This window comes from Sphaerodactylus townsendi, linkage group LG04 (assembly GCF_021028975.2).
Source record: "Sphaerodactylus townsendi isolate TG3544 linkage group LG04, MPM_Stown_v2.3, whole genome shotgun sequence".
NCBI classification, from domain to species: domain Eukaryota; kingdom Metazoa; phylum Chordata; class Lepidosauria; order Squamata; family Sphaerodactylidae; genus Sphaerodactylus; species Sphaerodactylus townsendi.
Window position 1 is genome coordinate 148523345 of NC_059428.1, and position 20633 is coordinate 148543977.

General features: G+C 49.3%; 1 protein-coding gene across 1 annotated transcript; it reads right to left on the reverse strand.

The window, feature by feature from the left end:
• Positions 1-590: 590 nt before the first annotated feature.
• On the reverse strand, positions 591-20633 carry SYNGR3 (synaptogyrin 3). The gene is made up of 4 exons (XM_048493498.1): positions 20271-20633; positions 8712-8949; positions 7502-7644; positions 591-6198 (listed from the first exon to the last, which is right to left on the reverse strand). The coding sequence occupies exons 1-4, from the start codon at positions 20619-20621 to the stop codon at positions 5989-5991; spliced, it is 942 nt and encodes a 313-aa protein (XP_048349455.1). The 5' UTR covers positions 20622-20633; the 3' UTR covers positions 591-5988.

Below are 20633 nucleotides of genomic sequence, written 5' to 3' on the forward strand. Positions count from 1 at the left end.
TTTTGTTAACGTTCTGCTTCTGCTCGGCTGCACAGCTGTGTGCTGCAGGGGTGGCGTTGTTGCCCGTTTTGGTTTTCAGCCTGGAAGTGGCCGCTTCCTCAAATCTGCACCTAGAAACCTAGCCCTTCAAGAGCAAAGCTGAGTTAGATCTCTCGCCTGGTACTTTTTTTCCGTGTTCAAGACGGTGTAGGGTCTTTTTGAGGGCGGGGGTATACCTTTGTCCCTTTACCTGGCAGTAAATGCTGCCATCTGGGAGAGTTTCGCCATTGTAAGGAGCCAGTAGAGAAGGTGGCTGTGAGTTTCTTGTACAAATTTGGATGAAGGGAGTCGGGCAGCCGCTGTTGGGTGGGGGTGGTCCACGGCCTTCTGCTTTCTCCCCTGAGGCCTGGGTTCCTTTGCTCTCAGACAGCCACCTCAGGCTGTGAGTCTTCCACGCGTCGTCCTCTGCTAAGGTCCCTGGTCTGGCCAAGCTTTTAAGCAGGCTGGTTGTTTCTTATCTGTTAGAACGGCTCAAACCGTTGTGGTTCCTCCTCCAGTGTCCCTTCTCCCCACCAAATCCACAGACAGTATCTACCGAAGGTTCCAGATAGTTTTGTTTTAAAATGTTTATTGGAAAATAATGTTGCAGTTGGCACACAAGACAATTAAAGGAACACAATTACAGATCAGTTGAGAGTTCTCACTCTGAAAGGTTATCAGGTGGCGTCCCTCTTGGAGTTGTCCCATTCAGCGCAGTGCTCTCCTCCAGAGCAAGGAAGGCAGAGGAAAGCACTCCGCAGGATCCAGTATACTGGACCTGGCTCTACCGTTTATGTACATACAAAAATTTGTAAAACGTCTTTAAAAACTAACTTTTGCACAATCCACTTTTCTACAACGACACACAGGGCTAACTCACAACTGCAAACCCCCCCCCCCCCCCGTTCCATTTTTGTGAAGTAAGTTGCGTTTGAAGAGAGGTATCTGCATGTTTGGTATCTTATTCAAAAAAATACGAAAAGAAGGCGAGACGAAATGCAAATTGCGGCCGATGTCAGGTTGCGAGGACCGGGCCTTTCCCCTTTTTGGTCTGCAACCAGTCTTATTGATGCGGTGTGAGAACGAGGACAGGTTCCCCCGTCTGTCTATTGCAGGGAAAGGTCCCCTCCTCTGAATTAAAAAGAAGCTGTATTGGAATAACTGAAGGGAGGCAGAGCTGGACTTCCTCCGAGGAGGAAGTTAACCTGTTTCTACTCCGGAGAGATTTGACAAAAGACACACGGGGGGAGTATTGCCTTTCTGGAGTGGCAGTCTGGAGGACGTGACAGGGGTCAAAGGAGTTAAAAGACGCTTTAGAGGTCACCTAGTCTAACACACGTAAGCCAGAAGGACGGCACCCCAAACGGCCTCTGCTCGAAGACACACACACACACACCCCCAGCCTTGAGGTAATTGGTTTCATCCTCGACCTGCTGTCCTTGGGAGCAAATCTCTCCCAACATTCAGACAAAAACCTCTTCTTGAATTTGGCTAACTAGTCTTGCTTCCTGGAACAGCAGAGGCCGAAAGAGGGGGGGGGGGCGTGAAGCGCTGCGTGGAAAGCCAGTGTGGTGTAGCCTTTTTAGTGTTGGAGTAGGATCTGGGAGGTCTGGGTTCGAAACCCTGTACTGCCACTGGAGCTTGCTGGGCGACTGGGCCAGTCAGCCCGACCCGTCGCACAGGGTTGTGATGAGGCACAGTGGAAAAGCAGGGGAAGAGCTGAAGAGCTCTGAGTTCCCGCTGGGAAAAAGGATATAACTGAAGCAAGTAAATAAATAATGACCGCGATGATCTGAGAGAGGGGATAGAGGGAAACCGTCGTGGCTGCTCGCTTTTTGAAACGGGAAACTGCATTTGACTACCAAGCCTTATTTCCTGACTTCTCTTACTGGCAGCTGCTGCATTTTCTCTGGCCAGCTGATGAGGGCTTTCCCGATCACTGATGAGGGCTTTCCCACAACCGAAGGTCACCCTTCTATGCAGGCAAGAAGTTCAGATGGCGGCGTGAGGCTCTGGAGTGATCTCATGCCTGCTTTTAGCAGATTCCCGTAGACAACGGCTAAAGGAGTTGCTATTTTTTTTTTCTGAATTAAAATTGGAGACACATCTTCTGGCTTAAAAGGGGTTAAGTTTTGCACTGTGCAAGAGAAAGGATCATACCGCATTTGGAGGAGCCCATGCCTTCTGAAATGCTAGCAAACCTAGAACAGTAACTCAGGCAGAGCTGCCACAGGAGCTCATCTCCAAGGAGGGGCAAATAAATGGGCAGTGACTCTACAGTGGGGATTTCACAGTCACCAAACTCCCTGGAAACCGAGGTAAACACAGCGAATCTGCCTTTCTGGTGGGTAGATGCTTTAAACTCATAAGAAGTTTGCATTATGAGATTAATTTATCTTCTGTGCTAAAACCAGCCCCTCTCTTTTCCTGTGCCCCCCCAAATTTGGGTACTACTGCTCTAAAAGACATTGAGATGTGCTGGTAAGAAGGTTAAATGAGTTGCCGCTCATAATTTTGTGCGTGAACAAGGAAGTCATTGTTTCCTGGAGGCTTGGAGGTACAGGCAACACTGTGGTTCAATCCCAGCTAAATAAGTGTTACAAAAATCCCACCTAACAGGTAACTCTGTTTGTTCCCTCTGGGCAGACAGCTACTGAGTGCCGGCCAGCATGAATCGAAAGAGACAGGCGCTGTTAGTCCCAGCCTAGCTGCTCGCAGAGTTGTCATAAGGATGACACAAAGGAAGGAGAAATGTGTCCACTGTCCTCAGGGAAGGTAGTTGGCCGTCGTGTCTCCTGCTTTGGACACACCACCAAAAAAGGATCAAATGTCTGAGCAGGGAGCTTGTCTCTGGCTAAGCCACCAGGCTCTGGAGTGCTACAAACGGGGCAGAGGTCTGCCCTCAAGGTACAATCCACCGGAGTGGTCCCCTCTGCCGGCTGAACTGCAAAAAAAGGACTCTTCTGGCGCTCCCAACTCCGCTCACCAAAATGCCTGCAGGGCTTTTCAGAAAGCGTTAATTCCAACAGTGTGCCATCAAGTCTAGGAAGGGGTGGGATCGGTTTGGGGGTGGGGGGGATAAGAATAACTATGTAGGCATGAGCAGTGCGTACATTCAGAATTGTAATATAATAGCACGGTAACACCACTGACCAAGACATTTTTTAAAAACCAGTTAGACAAATGCAGCCTTTCCCCTCCCCGCCCCACATTGTTTTTCTTTATACAGTTAGTACAAGGATATTTTGGAATGGATTTCTTTATAGTTAGAAAAAATACACTGTACCGAACAGACATTTATTTCACATATACAATCAATTTAAGGAAACACTTAAAATTTAATGATAGGATTCCATCCCTCTCCCCAAGAATATTGAAACACAATTTTATTTTAGTTTGTGCTGCTAAGAGGCCAGTGTTCCCTCTAAGGAAAAATATTGCTACAGTTCTGCTTTTACCCTGTATTAAATCCGTCCTCTGGCCGGGACCGGGCATTTCGGGGGGGGGGGGGGCAGTGGCGGCGGTGCCAGGTTTACTTCAGCACGATCCGCGGTTATATTTGAAATGCAGCTGAAGGAAGATTATCTCTGTCAGTCAGTTTAACCGTCTCTGAAAATATTTTGTAGGCATCAAACCAATGTAGCGTATCTGACTCTTCAAAGGACTCTGTTCACGGGCAGCTGTCTGAGCTCGGAATAACAGACTGATTTGCAGCAGAGAACTCTAAAGACAAGACTGGTTGATTTTAAGTTAGTTGCTGCCTGTGAGAAAAGATGGTTTAAAACTTTAAATTTAGCAAGCATTTTCTTCCCCTGCCCCTGCGGAGGAGCTCCGATTGCCTGGAGAGGCTTATGCCCGGGGGGGACAGGGATGTGCACACTCATCGCTGGCTGGATAAGGTGGGTATAAATCTGTGCGTATCAGTGGAAGGATGCCATCCGCCTGCACTGAACAGTTTTAAATAGGGTGCACAGTCAGAAGTGAGTCCCCTGTGCTATTTTAGGCCTATGGATTTAAGCCAGCGTTTAGGCCTATGGATTTAAGCCAACGTTCAAAGACTTTCAAGTACACCCCACTGGTTAGGGCAGGGCTCCCCAATAAAGTGTCTCTGGGCACCGTTCCTAGCACCCACCAAGTAATTTTTAAAAAATGGATGGGGCCAAGTGGGGGTTTTGCACAGCTCAACTTCTGATTGGATATGCAGATTAAAAGACATCCTGTTAAACGAGCCATCTGTTCTATTTGAGTTGTGCACAACCTCACTCCCTGCCATTTGGTGGTTGGCTCCACCTCCTATGGCAGCTACTTTTGAAGTTGTGTACACCACACTTGTCTGGATCCCAAAGGTCTTCTCGCAGGCACAAGGTGAAAATGCAGGTGCTCAGGGGAGCCAGATGGGGGCAGCATCAGATAGCTGGTCACTATAGGGCACCTGGGTTGCCCCACGGGACTCTCCATTCGGCCAGCGCTTCAGGTGAGCGTTGCAGAATGCGTGGGGACACACCCTGCCACTGAATCAGGACCCGTTTTCTGAGATTTAGCCTTTGGGTTTGTTTCTGATCTTTACTGGCCACCAGTATGAAATGCTAATTTTACTGGAACGTCCTTTACCATAACAGGAAGCGATGCCCAAACAGGGTGAAGTATGATGAGTTTTTTGGGTGTGTATACGTGTGTGTGTGTTTTTTTTTCCAGATTATAGGGCTGAAAGGCAGACATAAAAAAAATCTTTAAAACTAGAACAGGAATAACATCCAGCCGCCGTAGACTCAGGAATGTCCGCATTAGGCTAATTTAGTTTTTTAAAAAATATATCGATGTTCCTAACTGCTGTTTTAAATTGCGGTCTTTTGCGTATTTTTTAATCGTTTGCATGGTAAGCCGCCTTGAGTGCTGCAAGGTAGAAAGGTGACTAATACAAATATTTTAAATAAAAGGGGAGCATTCTTGAGCACTTTGAAGTGATAGTCTACCCCTTATGGAAATGAGGTAGGCAGGGACATCTAAATTCCTGCTGCGTTCTCTCTGTTCCACTCAGCCCCATTTCCTGACACACATACATACTTCTTCACTTATGCGGCCAAATGGATTCAAAACTACACCTTTCAGAAGGCAAGTGGATATTTGCTTTTTTTTCTTAACCCAAGTCTCCTCTGCCACAATTGTGACAGGGCTTTTCACCCACCGTCACCCGGTCCCTTTTCAGACAGCAACAACTTTGTTCGACTCTAAAGTCGCACGAACCTGTTTCCACTTCAAAGCGCTCTGAATAAGCCCTTCGGCCCAAACGGCTACCGCAAAGCTAGCCTGCGGACCCTTTCCTAAGGGTTACCTACAAACATGTGCGCAACGGCATGAAAATAAAACAGCCCTGATTTTTGGCAGTAAAATTTGGCACGTTGCTCGGAATGCCCTTTCGCAGGGGAGGAAGTAAAAAACAGAAAACGGACCGGGTGGGGAACGAAAACTCATGTAAGCCGCATTCTGGGCTAGCTCTGGAAGCACAAGGTGAGCTTTTTGCTCGCCCAGCTAGCCAGCCTGTGGCCAGTTCTTGTTTGTGGCAAAGCACCCGCCCCGCCGGCCTAAGCTCACGAGTAGGCAGGAGTAGCAACCTTCCTAGCGTTTTGCACTTAAAGAGAACACTGTGGGCTGTCTGGGCTCCTTTCTTTTTTTTTAGTTTGTTTTGTTTTATATATATCTATATATATAAAAATACCCTTGGACAGGTAAAGACGAGAACCAATTCACTGTACAGAGTTCACTGCACAACTAGCTAAGAGTAAGTTTAACTCAGCACATTTAACTTGCCACGTTTGGGGGAGGGAGGAAAGAAACGGTACTCTTGAATACATTTGCAACCAACCAGTGGTCCTATGCTGCCTCACAGAAGAGGACGCGGCCGGTTTCCCCAAGAGGGGTCAGGGGTGTTCATTCCTGCTTTCGGTACGGCCTCCTGGGAGCCTCTGCCCTTTAGTATGCCGGCACCTGGTAGCCTTTCGGACTGGTGTTCAGGGTCTCAGCGAACGGCGGACTCTGGTAGGTTTCTGTGCTTTCCACACCACTCCCTGTGGGGTATCCGGGATACCCCGCGTTGGGGTCAGTGGGAAACTGATCCGTGGCAAAGAGAGACATGTCAGTCCCCAGGCGGTATCTTTGGAGGGCCTTGATGGTCAGGGCGACCTGGAAGGAAAAAAGGAGAAGGAGATATTGTGACGGATTTGCAACTGCTTGTCTCGAAACAGCTGGGCTGCCAACCGAACGGAGTGGCCCTCGTTTTCTGCCCGGCTTCTCGTCTGCCTGCTGCTACTGTGGCCTTTTGCAGGGGAATCAGGGCCCGGCTTGGGGCGGAGGATGTACAGGAACAGTGGGGGGGGGGGAAACGAGCCCTCCTGCCCAGCATGGCTTACAGAACAGCAGTCTGGGCTAGCTGCTCCCAGGAAGTGCAAGGAAACCACATCTAATATTCTGGCCGTAGCTTTAGAAATATCCACCCTGTTCCTACTTCAACACCTCTTTCAGAAGAAGAGGAGGAGGAGTTTGGATCTATACCCTCCTTTTCTCTCCTATAAAGAGACTCAAAGGGACACCACCTTCTCACTTAGACACAGTGTGCAACAGACTTTTCTCTGTGATACGCCTCTGAAGATGCCAGCCACAGGTGCAGGTGAAATGTTAGGAACAAGATCTACCAGACCACGGCCACACAGCCCGGAAAACCCACCAGAACCAGTTGAATCCGGCCGTGAAAGCCTTCGACGATACATTAGACTCAAAGGGGCTTACAAACTCCTTTCCCTTCCCCCCTCCCCACAACAAACACCCTTTGAGGTGGGTGGGGCTGAGAGAACTCCGAAGAACTGTGACTAGCCCAAGGTGACCCAGCTGGCATGTGTTGGAGTGCACAAGCTAATCTGGTTCACCAGATAAGCCTCCACAGCTCAAGTGGCAAAGGGAGGGAATCAAGCCCGGTTCTCCAGATTAGAGTGCACCTCCTCTTAACCATGACACTACGCTGGCTCTCACACCAGTTAAAGAATACCAAGACTTTAGAGCCACATGCAGACAGCTATGGGGTTGAGCGGGTGCATCCCAGAAGACACCTGGGGAAGAATCAGGGTTTGCCTTGGATCAAAATGATCCCCCAAGCAATGCTCTTAGCAGAGAGAATCCCTTCCTTCCTCTTGCAGCGCCGAGGCCATTTTGAGAGCTGGACGGGCCAGAATCACTAAGGGAGGGGCGACCTAAAAGCTCCTCCAGGGGTTGGTCAGAATGTTTCAGACTAACAAAAAGGCAGCCTGCCATTGGTGGGCACAGGTGCAGGCGCCCCTTTGGATCCCCAGTCCGGGCAACTGATGACGTCAGAGCATTGGGAAAGGGCGGGGCAGCCCACCCTCTGGCAGCGATCCTTCCCTGCACCTCAAAGAGACGGCAGCAGCCACGTGACATGATTACAGGAAACATAGAAGAGGGAAGTGATGCTTACCCAGGAGATGATGGAGAAGAAGGAGAAGGCAATGGCTGCCCGGGCTGCGTCCCCCGCTTGCTTCGCCCCTTTGCTTTGCGGTGTTCGTTGCCACTGGTTAGCCAGGAAGCAGAAAGCCACAAACCACATGAAGGACCAGAAACCTGAAAGGCACCAAAGCCTGTTAGCACTGCGGGGGGGGGGGGGGGGCTCACGCAACCAGGTTCACCCTGTCCTTTGGGGCATCTGTTCATGCATGGAACTGCTCTGATGCAGCAGGGCGCCTGCATCTAAAGGGGGAAACGGGACAGGCGGCACTCCTGTGAAAGGCACTGTGTGTTTCCCACACAGAAGGCCCCCGGTCCAATTCATGGCATCGCCAGTTAAAGGATCTCAGACGGGGGGGGGGGGGGGGGGCAGAAAAGACCTTTCTCTGTCTAGGACCCTGGACAGCTCCACAGCAGCCGGCATGCAAGCAACTCCGCTGTGTTTGATTTTATGTCCTATATTTATAGTCTGCATTTCTCACGGTGACTCAGAGCAGACTATTAAGTCCAAGCAGTCCTGCCGCATTGATTATTGAGGGCCGGTCTGTCCGACCAAATTGTTGTTTAAGATTTTGCTGTCTGCCTTGAGTCTCGTCAAGGAGGGTGTGTTCTAAAGGAAGCCCGATGAAATGAAATGAAAAACCGAAAGGTAAAACTGGACGACAGGGACAAGGGCAGGAAATGACAAGGCTAGTTGAGATGGACAGCAACAGGATGTGATGTCTAATAAGCAATGTAGTAGCTCTAAGATTACACAGATCTGAACAAGTGTAGATACAGAATGAACACATGAGGCTGAAAGAGGGTGTTGTAGCAGTAGCAAATAATGCGACAGTATTATAATGTGTACAACAAACAGATCTGGCATCCTACTCAAAGCAGTACAATCCACAGCCCCTTTCCTTTTACAAAACACCTTCCTGAACCATTCCTGAACTGAAAACAGGGAGAAAACAGTGTCCAAATCACAGCCTCCAGAAGTGGGTGGAGGTACCGTCTGTCCTCATTAACACACACATTTGAAGGTCAGGAATCAAAACCTCAGGATCCGCATTTTCTCCCAGGATTCCTTTGAGCTCAGTCAGAACCACACAAATTTGTCCCACAATTGTGGCCCCTTAAGGCTGATTGATGCCCTCAGCCAATGCTGCATGCACCCCGCCCCCCTTCCGTGCAAAACCTACCCGAGAAGCCGAGGTCCACGAGAACCGCTCGCTTGCGATCCTTCACACTGCTGATCTGCTGGAAATAGAGATCCACCACCAGAAAGATGCAACAGGCCAAGAAGGCAATGAGGCCGATGGTAACACCATAATTACAGGCCCCCTCGTGGTTGTTGTAGACGCACTTCAGGATGGGAGACTTTTCAGTGTTGACGTAACCCTCGTTAATGATGGAGCCAAACACAATGATGGAGAAAATCTGAAAGAGGGAGACAGAGGAATAGGTTGATTTGGAAGAACCATCTCTGGTCAGCAAAAGGGTCCTCAGCGTAGCGTCGTGGTTAAGAGCAGGTGGATTCTAATCTGGAGAACTGGGTTTGATTCCCCACTCCTCCACCTGAGTGGCGGAGGCTTATCTGGTGAACCAGATGTGTTTCTGCACTCCTACGCTCCTGCTGGGTAACTTTGGGCTAGTCACAGTTCTCTCAGACCTCTTTCAGCCCCACCTGCCTCACCAGGTGTCTGTTGTGGGGAGAGAAAGGGAAAGGAGCTTGTAGGCCACTTTGAGAAAGGTGGGATATAAATCCAAACTCTTCTTCAAACTCTTCTTGAAGGAGAGACTATCACCAGCCACAACTCAGAAGGAACCCCACAGAGTAGGTGAAGGTACAAGCAAGCAGCAGTATAAACAAAGTGGGGGGATGGATTATCCTAACTAAAAAAGGTTACGTTTGGGGGGATTATATTTTTTTAATGATTCAGAGGGAGAAATATAAACACAGATCGTGACAGACAAGAGTAAAACCTTTTCTTTTTCTATTTTATTTATTTATTTCATACTTCACAGACCGCTCAACCCCCAGAGGGCTCTGAGCAGTGTACAGGGCCCATAAACAAGGCTGATAAAACATTAAATATAAACATTAAAACCCTTAAAAGTTTACACAGCAGGATCCACATAAAATTGAGTTGGAGTGACATTATTTATTTATTTATCTATTTATTTATTCTATATTATTTATTTAATCTTATTATTTATTTATCTGAGTAGCTCTTTGGCTACTCAGCATCCCAGCTCACAAAGCCCCACTGACTGAACTATTGCAATGTCATGGAATGTGCACAAACATTCCAACTTGTCTGTGTGTATGCCCGAGCTAGGAGGCTTAATGATCTCTGTATTGTTGAAGTCTCTGTACAGCCCAGAAACCACACAGCACCCTTAATGAGCTCGTTTGAACTAACAGTCTGTCTTAGACTCTAGTTAGGCTAGCAAAAAAGGGCAGGCACGCTTTCCCTTGACATGTTCAATTGCCTTGTGTTTCCAATGAAAGCAGATATGCCCCTGAATGTTCCCAGCACTCAATTAGTTTCTGCTATCAACTGCTAGAGTCTCAGTTCTCAGCCAGGTTGAGTGACGTTATCAGAGCCGCTCCTTCATGATCACTCCTTCGTGATCACCCCTTCATGTTGCCCAGTCTGCACCACCCAGATACTAATCTCTTCCAGTCAAGTGGATGATTCCCGTCCACACCCACACCTCCCGTCCACACCCACACCTGCCGTTCACAACAAAACACACCCAACTGTAATGACAAGCAGCAAGAACCAGGGAGCCAGCTCAGCACTGTCAGCAAGGAGCCAAAATACGAACACGCTCTTCCTCTCCCCCCGCCCCCCCCCCCGTCCCTGGGTTTGCCTTCTAATCTCATTCATAAATAATGCAAAAACTAATGTTTTCTTTTTGCTGTTGGATGCCTCTGACAGCACTTTAAGGAAAACACACAGCCTGGCAGCAGCACGGCGCGATCTGGCAGCCAGACGAATCGAGAAGAAAGCGAATGTGCAGGGTAACGTAGCCAAAGGGTCCGTGGACCAAGAGCCTCCTTCCCCGCCTGTCTCCAAGCAGCCCCGGTGTCCCCACAGTGAATTGGAAAGCAACATCCAGTGGACCTGGTCGATTTTTAATGCCTTTGCAAAAATGTTGACCTAAGTACATACTGCATTTTTCCCTCCAAGGAAGATCCTGACAGGCCCAGGGGGAACCAATCAGCTGTACAGCTCAGGGGCCATTTTGGAAATGGCTGTAGTTTAGTGGAAGCGCCTCCGCGTTGCATGCACGAGATCCCAGGTTGGAACCCCGGCAGCACGTCCAGTTAAAAGGACCAGGCAGCAGGTAATGTGAAAGACCTTTGCCCAGCACCTGCTACTAGTCTTCGTAGACAAGACTGACCCAAATCATATGGAGGTAGATCACTGAGACAATATCCCAGGACAGCCAATGAGGTGCGGTGGTTAAGAGCTGTGAACTCTAATCTGGAAAACCGGGTTTGTTTCCCCTCTCCTGCACATGAAGCCTGCTGGGTGACCTTGGGCCAGTCGCAGTTCTCTCTGAACTCTCTCAGCCCCACCTGCCTCACAAGGGGTCTGTTGTGAGGAGGGGAAGAGAAGGAATTTGTATGCCGCTTCCTTCGGTTGACAAAAGCAGGGTATAAGTCCAAACTCTCCTCTTTCAAGCCTAGAATACTTCTTTGCAGCAGGATTTCAGCCAGGTGTGTTTATGTGTAAGCTAGAGAAAGCATGTGTGCATCTCACCAATCCTCCATTTCTCCAGGCTGGCAACCCGAGCTGCAAATTCTCTTTCCCTGCCTCCTCACAATACAAACCCTCTCCAAGCACAGGGTGCCTGCAGCTAAGTGGATTTGCCCTGTGGCGGGAAGAGCAGGAGGAGTGTTTTCCTACCCCGTCATTTAGTGCTTCACTTACAAGCTAGCTGAGTGCTTTCAAACCTTTTGTCCCAAGTGTCTGCTTTGAGGTGAGGATGTAGGGAAAAGACTTCTGCTTGCTTGTTTAGCCCAGCATACGAGCAGATACCGAACACATCTGGTAGTCAGGGCTGCTCACACGCCACCTGTCTTGCCAACAAACAGCCAAACCTGATGAAAAAACCAAGCTTATATGCATATATTGTCAGGTGACGCCATCACACTGGATGGCCCAGGCTAGCCCAACCTGGCCGGATCTTAGAAGAAGCTAAGCAGGGTGGGTTTGGGCTAGTACTTTGGTGGGAGAGGATCAAGGAAGTCAGGGGTTCCTGTGCAGAGCCTGACAAACCATTTGACCTTGCCAAAGGCAAAAGCAACAGGTGCAGAGGAGGGCAGCCAAAATGGTCAAAGGTCCGGAGTCCATGCCCTACCAGGAGAGGCTTAGGAATCTGGGAATGTCTAGTTTGGTGAAGAGAAGGTTAAGAGGTGACATGATGGCCATGTTTAGATATTTGAAGGGATGCCGTGTTGGCCAGGGAGCAAGGTTGTTTTCTGCTGCTCCAGAGAGTCATGGGTTCAAGGTGAAGGAAAACAGAGTCCACCTAAACATCAGGAAAAACTTCCTGACAGTCAGGGCTGTTTGACAGTGGAATGCACTACCTCGGAGGGTGGTGGAGTCTCCTTCTTTGGCGGTTTTTAAAGAGAGGCTGCCTGGCCGTCTATCAGGAGTGCTTTGATTGTGTGTTCCTGCATTGCAGGGGGTTGGACTGGATGGCCCTTGAGGTCTCTTCCATCTCCATGATTCTATTATTCTGGTGGCTGGGTATTAGTCACAGGAAATAAACAATGGAAATAGACAAGACTCTACTTTCTTCTCCTGTCCCCTTTATTAATGCACGTTTGATACTGAAGACCTGATGAAAACCTCCGCTCAATCTTCTGCTAAAATGGGGCACCATCCACCATTTTTTTCCACTTCAATAAAGTGACCAGTTGTGCTAGAGAAGAGCTCTCACCCAACACTCATTCACATCAGTCAGGCTTGTGCAAGAGAACGTCCCCACAGATCCCAGCCCCCGACATCCTCCCACTACTAATGGAAACGGTGCTCTCACAAAGCACGTGGCTCAGGCTCCCCGTCCTTCCTGTCTCTGGTACCAGATGCAGACAAACACAGGCATGATGTTGGCCGTCCTCCTGGTCGTGATTTCACCGCCGTTTCCCAGAACGGCTTGGCAGCCATTTACAGCAAAAAGTGGAGGGTGAGAAGCCAGTCAAATTGCTCAGCGAGAATGAAGAGCAAAGCGGCAACGTGCTAATAAAAGATTATAAGGGTTTTTTTTCTCAAGGGTGAGCAGAACACAAGCCTCCTTTGGGAGAACAAACATACTCCCACGGCTGTTAATTGAAGGGGCAGGCCCTCACTGGAACTCAGTGGGTCTTCAGACCTGCGAATTGTCTAAACGCTCAATGCAACTCCCCTTCTTCATACAAAGGCTGCAAGGAAAGCTGTCTGGCCTTGCCTTTTGTGCTGACAGCTTTCCAGGTAGAAGGGAACTGTTTTGTTGCACGGGGCATTCAACAAGATGAGTCCCCACCTCAAAGCGGTACTAACTTATCGTCTGGAGTGTCCAGCCACTAATTTAAACTTCTACTAGTCAATAGCACAGATCTGCCTTGCAGCATTGACGTAAGGCCAATACTAGCAATGTTAGTATCTGGCATGGATGGTCCAATCTCATCAATTCTTAGAAGCTAAGCAGGATTTGTCCTGGTTAGTACTTGGATGGGGGACAAACATGGAAACCCAGGGCTGATCTCTCCCCTTGAAAGCTTCTTGAGGGGTTGCCAGAAACTAATTGTGACTTGATGGCAAGTAGGAAGTAGTCTGTGAATGGCATTTACCATTCCTACAACACGAATGATAATCTAGTTTGTAGGACACTTCCGTATAAATCGAGAAGAAGAAGAGTTTGGATTTCTACCCCATCTTTTTCTTCTGTAAGGAGACTCAAGGTGGCTGACAAGCTCCTTTCCCTTCCTCTCCCCACAACAGACACCTTGTGAGGCAAGTGGGGCTGAGAGAGTTCAGAGAGAACTGTGACTAGCCCAAGGTCACCCAGCAGGAATGTAGGAGTGCGGAAACACCTCTGGTTCACCAGATAAGCCTCTGCCCTTCAGGTCGCCTGCTCATAACCACTTCACCACGCTGGCTCTCTAATATAGACTGTTACAATAAACCTCATACACTGCGAGGCAGGCTTGTATTCTTGCGTCCCTGATGCAGATGTGTCTGTAGAAACAGTGAGTTGCAAAGAGCCCACCTAGGCAGAACCCTCAATCTTTTGGATCACAGCTCATTAGCCATCGTCCCCATTCCAGCGCAACCACACCCTGGTTTCAGAGGCCAAAAAATGCATCTTCTTGGGTTCCTAACAGGATAATGCAATTCCCGGTCACTTCCAATAAGCAACATCGACGTTAAGCCAATTAGCCGCTTCCTTTTAAGTCACAAGATTCGGGCTGGAGACCAAATAGCCTCCTCTGAAGACACTCACAGAGAACAATTTTGAATCTACAGTGCCAAGAACTCCCGATATGCCCCGCTTGGCACGCACAGAAGCCTGGGTACCGAGCCCTGTTTTTCAAAACATTTTGCAAAGCCTGTTTTTTTTTTAATCCTGATACTCTGTGGATTCTCCACTTAAATAAGGGGGAACACCACACACACGCACACAAACACACACAGCAAATCCTATACATTCTCTTATGCTATGACAAAAATACTGCTGCAACTTTACACACCGCTTTGAGACAATTACTTTTCCCTTTGCAATTCTTGCTACCCAAAATGAGCATAATTCACATGTGTTCATCCCTTGAGACTGCAGGTGGAGCTCAGGGAGGGCTGGGTTTGGGGAGGGATCACAGAGGGGTGGAGGGACAGAGGATCAACTCTCTCCACGTTGCCTCCAAGGGGAGCAATCTCTGCTGCTTGGAGATTGGGGGTAATTCTCGAGGTCTCCAGACCCCACCTGGAGGATGGTAACCCTATTCCTTTCTCAGGCCTATTCTGGCTCCCCATTTGCTGATATCTCATGTCCCCATCCCAAGGCCCCCCCACCCCCGACCACCAACCTATCCTTCCCCTCCCCTCTTTTATCTTCTCTTTCAAATTTATCCCTACAATCCATTTGGGCTTCTCTTTACCTGCCTGTTCCTTGAACGCTGTCAGCATACATCGTACCCTTGCTTATTTCTTTTTAATGTCAAGACCTTTCGAGACATTAAACTGTGCAAGACGCCAGCCGCTACGGATAAAACCTGTCCTGGATCTAAGCCTCTGGTACACACAGAGAACGCACAGTGCAATCCTATGCAGAGTTTCCCCAGTCTAAGGCCATTGAAATGATTGGGATGAAGCTGGAGTAACTCTCCTTGGGATTGCACCATGAGTTCCCCCTTCCCCCAGATTTACTGGGAGAAAAACTAACTGGCTGGCGTTTCTCTTGCTTCAATGCCCATCTGTTCAAGCTCCAGCCCTGCTCCCCCCCCCTTTCCCTCCTTCTAAAACATCTTGTACCGAACACACAAACCCCAGACAGATACAACACCCTCGGTCCTATTTAAAACATCAAACAAACTCAAACTGCGTGGAAGGAAAGGACTCTCTCTCTTTCTCTCTTTTTGCTTACTATTGTAAGATTAAAAAGGATCACACACTTTCCTCCTCATAAGACAAGGATTTCTATCAGCAGCATCAGTTAAGAACAGGCGCCTGCCTGCCTGCCTGCCTGCCTGCCTGCCTGTTATTGGCTTAACTACTGTGATGTCATGGAAGAGTCAGGGGAAGGTGTCAGTCACAGAATATTGAGAAAATGTGCAGCTTCTGAAAGGAAAATCAACAGACCTCTTGGTTAGGAAAAAGACCCCTACTTGTGCAGTTGTAAATTTGAGAAACAGTAATAGTCAAAAGCTGTGTGCCTTTAAAACAACAACACAGGGTTTTGTCTCACTTCACAAATAAGGCTAAAGTGACCTCGAAGATGCCATCACCGAGAGAAAGCAAATAAGGAACTGGTGTGGCAAAGTGGAAACAGAAATAGACCAGGATCCTAAGCAGTATGAGTTTGAATCCCACTTCTTCCACAACACTTGCTGGGTGACCTTGGGCCCATCACAGCCTGGGCCACTCCGCAGGATTGTTGTGAGAGAACAGAGAAGAGAAAATAGTGCTCCGACTCCCAACTAGGGGTGGGGGGAGTGGGATACAAATAAATAAATGCAAATGAAACCTGGAAACATTCCAGCAGTTGCACAATTTTCCAGGGACCCTTTTTTGGCAAATATAAAAACAATGAATTTGTTCAGCCAAACCCCGCTAGGGTTGATGCAGAGGCCTCAAAACCTTTTTGCTCCAAATCAAGCTTTGGGTGTCTTATACCTGACTTAAAACCAGCCCCTAAGCCCTACCCCCGAGCAGGGTATGGCCTCAGATTGGGGACAGCCATTTACTCTAGAAGCAGCTGGACGTAAACCTTTGTTTTGGACAGACACAGCACGTCTGCGTGCCTCCATCTACTGGAAACAAGCCAGCTCCCTCATCTAACAATCCAGCAGGGTGCATTTGGAAAGGCTATTTACACTCACCTGAATGGCTGCCTCCTCAGCAGGAGGCTGGCTTGAAATGATTACTTTGCTAGGCAGGAACAGGTAAGTTCCTCTCCTCTGCCATCGTATCCAAGATGCCCGTAAACACCATTTAGGTCTCTCTATTTCCCCCACCAATAAAACAGTCAGTTCCTGTTTTGCCCACCTGTCCTCTGAGGAATAAAATCTTTTTTTTAATCACTTGCTGATGGTTAAAGGTAAACTTCAGAGTGGGAGAAGAGAAGGTTAAGGGGTGACATGCTAGCCATGCTTAAATATTTGTAGGGATGTCATGTCGAAGAGGGAGCAAGCTTGTTTTCTGCTGCTCCAGAGACTAGGGCAGTGATGGCGAACCTTTTCGAGACCGAGTGCCCAAATTGCAACCCAAAACCCACTTATTTATCGCAAAGTGCCAGCACGGCAATTTAACCTGAATGTTGAGGTTTTAGTTTAGAAAAAACAGGTGGCTCCAAGGCGTGCGTTACTCAGGAGTAAGCTTGGTGGTAGTCGGTGGCTTTGCTTTGAAGCAACTGTGCAACTCTTCCAACGGGTGAATCACGACCCTAGGAGGGTTTACTCAGAAGCAAGCCCCATTGACAGCAACCGAGCTTACTCCCAGGTAAAGGATCGCGCTTTAGTTCTTAGCATGAAAATCAGTGGGGTTTAACAGCACTTAACAGGGTTACCTACACTGCTTCCCCAAAACTAGGTCTTAGGTTTAATGCTAATAATCGAGCCCAGCGGCTCAGGCCAGCCTAGATATGCGTGTGTGTATGTGTAGCAATTTCCCCCCCCCCCACATGATGGGCTCTGAGTGCCACCCCTGGCACCCGTGCCATAGGTTCGCCACCACTGGACTAGGGCAAGGAACAATGGATTCAAACTGCAAGAAAAGAGATTCCACCTAAACATTTAGAAGAACTTCCTGACAGCAAGGACTGTTCGACACTGTCTCGGGGTGTGGTGGAGTCTCCTTCTTTGGAGGTTTTTAAAAATAGGCTGAAAGGCCATCTTTTGATTGTGTATTCCTTCTTGGGCCCTTGTGGTCTCTTCCAACTCTATGATTCTATGTGGCACTCACATAAAGTTGTGCTGGAAAAATATCAGCTCGGTCTAATTTGCCACAAGATATGTGGGAAGTTCATCGTGTCTTGTAGGGTGGGGAAGCAACTTGCAAAATGGTCCATGCCCAATTTCATGCACAGAAGCCCTTCCTGTGCAAGAATTTCAGCAGCTGGCCTCAGGCACATGAGGCAGGAGCGGCAACTCCAGGATGAGAAATTCCTGGGGAATTGGGGGTGGGCAATTGGGAAGTTTGGGAAATGGGGTGAGCTAACAGAGGCGTAGAGCTGCCATTTCATCCAAGATCTCTGTAGTCAGGATGTAAATTGTTATTTCATGGGGAAGACAAAAGCAGAACCACTCATCTTTCCTGGTCATCCCAGCCTTAGCCAGTGTACGTCTGAAGCTCAAGCAATCCCTTCTCATCCTGGATGGCCAGGGAAATTGCTGTTAAAATCTTCCCGTCAAAGTTCAGAACTTTGTTTCAGCCAGAGAGTTCTGTCCTCTGAATCTTTGCCTTCAGGCCAATTCTGAGTCCTCCTGATATATGGCCTGGTATCATTTCTTTCTGAACCCCTGGACTGCTTCAAGAGGCCCCGGGCCAAGTATTTACCCCTCACCATTCCCTGCCGTCATGGCCCTGGGGCATCTAGACAGACCCCTGGGGTACAGTTCTGCAATTCTAAAAACGGGACCCTTTGGCTCTAAATCAGTGGTTCTCAACCTGTGGGTCGCGACCCCTTTGGGGGTTGAATGACCCTTTCACAGGGGTCACCTAAGACTCTCTGCATCAGTGTTCTCCATCTGTAAAATGGATAAATGTTAGGGTTGGGGGTCACCACAACAGAAGGAACTGTATGAAAGGGTCACGCCATTAGGAAGGTTGAGAACCACTGCTCTAAATCCTCTCTGGAAATTATAATCCAAGCCGAGTTGCTGGTTCTGACTTGGTATAGTGAGAGGAGGTACTCTGTACATGTTCAGCTTCCTTTCCTGTGCCTCTCAAGTTCAAAAGCAGACACTGAAGGCAGTTTCCGGAGCTTGAGCTTCAGACGTACACTGGCTAAGGCTGGGATTTTCCCCTATTTTCAGCCCTTTCTCGGTTGTCCGTTCACCTGGCTGCTCCTGATCTCGGTAGAGATGCAAATTAGAATGCCTGCCTTTAGAAAGCAGGATGTCAAACCCAGAAGGGGTTGGAGGGCCAAATTTCCCCCCACCCCACAATAGATGCCCCCAAATGTTTCCACCTTTTAAAAAACCCCAGTTCCTTTTGAATTATACATCAACTCGCTGATTCTAGTTCATTCAGACAAAAATATTTGGGATATTGGATTATTTGACCTCTGCAGCTCTGGAAAGTTCTCTGTTCTGACAGATCAATGGCTGGCATCTTGTCCTGGGTACTACCCCAAAGTAAGCACTTGTATGCCTCCAAAAGAGCCATCCCAGGGAGGCTACGCATCCCAGAGGACCCTACAAAAAGCACCCAGCCCTTAACTCCAATGATGACCTAATCGATCGTATGAAACATGGCAAAGTGCCCTTTGAGGGCCCTGGGAAACACACACACCCCTCCCCGGATTTGCTGAAGTCTCTGGACCGGACATTCGAGACCCTGATATAACAAAATAAAAACACAGCCTTTTTTCTGAAAGGTTTTTGTCATTTCCCAAATCCGCAAACCCAGTTCAGCCACACGGATCCTGATTTTGCACCCCCTTCGATTCACCAACACACACATACATGTCCTTTGAATCAGGCCGGTCTCGCCCTCCCGACAAGCAGATCTGCAAATCGAAGCCGTTCTCTGCACCACCACCACCCCCATCTGGATCCAGGTGCCCACAAATGGTGGAAGCCAGGCATTCAGCAGTTGGCTGGGTCCTCCTTTTGCCATTCTCAGAACGAGGCTGGCAAAAGGAACAGGTAGAGCCAGAAATCCCCCCCCCCCCGCCCACCATGCAGAAATGGGGAAAAAATGTCTCCTGGCTTAACCATCTTGGCACATGCAAAGCCTGCTGCTATTTGTTTAAAATTCAGAGAAGCAAATCGCCACAGCGGTTGGAGGAGGGGAGCGAGTGAGAAAACCCACCACCACCTTCCGTGGCAAACCCAGCCAGAAGCGGAGAGAAGGCCGGGCAACTCCCCGCCTCCACCCCTGATCTCTCCCGAGGCTTGGGGAAGAGGAGGCAACATAAGAGGGAGAAAAGGATGTCGGTGTTTCAGGAGGGGGAGAAGCTCCTCACACCCTTCCAGATGTGTGGCGGCTGCTGTTGCTGTTGCTGTTGGCATCCATTTGTCCTCCCCTCCTCCTGGCACAAGCCTTGCCCACATTTTGATGGGAGAAAATAAGAGGGTGGGGGCGGGCGGTCTTGAGGCATTCCTGTGACACACTGACAGGTTGGCCAACACCGGGCCAGGAGGCCAAAAATAATAATAATAATAATTGTGTAACCCTGCAAAATATCTAAGGAGGCATCCAATACAGACACGTTTGAGTAGATATAGGTATCATGCACAGGTTGGGTGGGTGGGTGGGTGGGTGGATGGATATAGATAGATAGATAGATAGATAGATAGATAGATAGATAGATAGATAGATAGATAGATAGATAGATAGATAGATAGATAGATAGATAGATAGATAGATAGATAGATAGATAGATAGATAGATGACTTGTACATTTAGAAATAGATCACTGGATGGATGGATGGATGGATGGATGGATGGATGGATGGATGGATGGATGGATGGATGGATGGATGGATGGATGGATGGATGGATGGATGGATGGATGGATGGATGGGTGGAGAGGATGGACAATCATTGGATGGATGGATGGATGGATGGATGGATGGATGGATGGATGGATGGATGGATGGATGGATGGGTGGATGGATGGATGGATGGATGGATGGATGGATGGATGGATGGATGGATGGATGGATGGATGGATGGATGGATGGATGGATGGATGGCTCTCTCGCTCCCAGGCAGTCCATGGGTGCAGGCTGGCTAGTTGCGCCATGGCAGTGCCCATCTCTGCCCAGGGGAGGGGAGGGAGGGGGAGGGCTGGCGGGCAGGGCGCCCTGCCCCTCTTACCGCCGAGACGAGGCGCAGGATGGTCTGGGGCCGCCGGAGGAACTCGAGCGGGTCCAGCGCCCCCCCGGCGCGCCCTGCTCCGAAGGAAGCGCCCTCCATGGTGGCTCCTGCAGCAGCTGGGAGCCGCCACCGGCCGCCGCCTGCCCGGGCTGCTGCTGCTGCTGCTGCGGCTGCGGCTGCTGCTGCCTGCTCGGCCGGCGGCGTCTTGCGCGCAGCCTCGCCGCCGCCGCCGCCGCCGCCGCCTCCTCCTCCTGAGCTGCATCCCAGCTCGGGCGGGTGGGCGCCCCCCTCTCCTCCGCCGCGCTGGGCTGCGCCGCCGCTTGGGCCAGCCCGGGGAGCAGACGGCACCATCGGAGGGAGAGG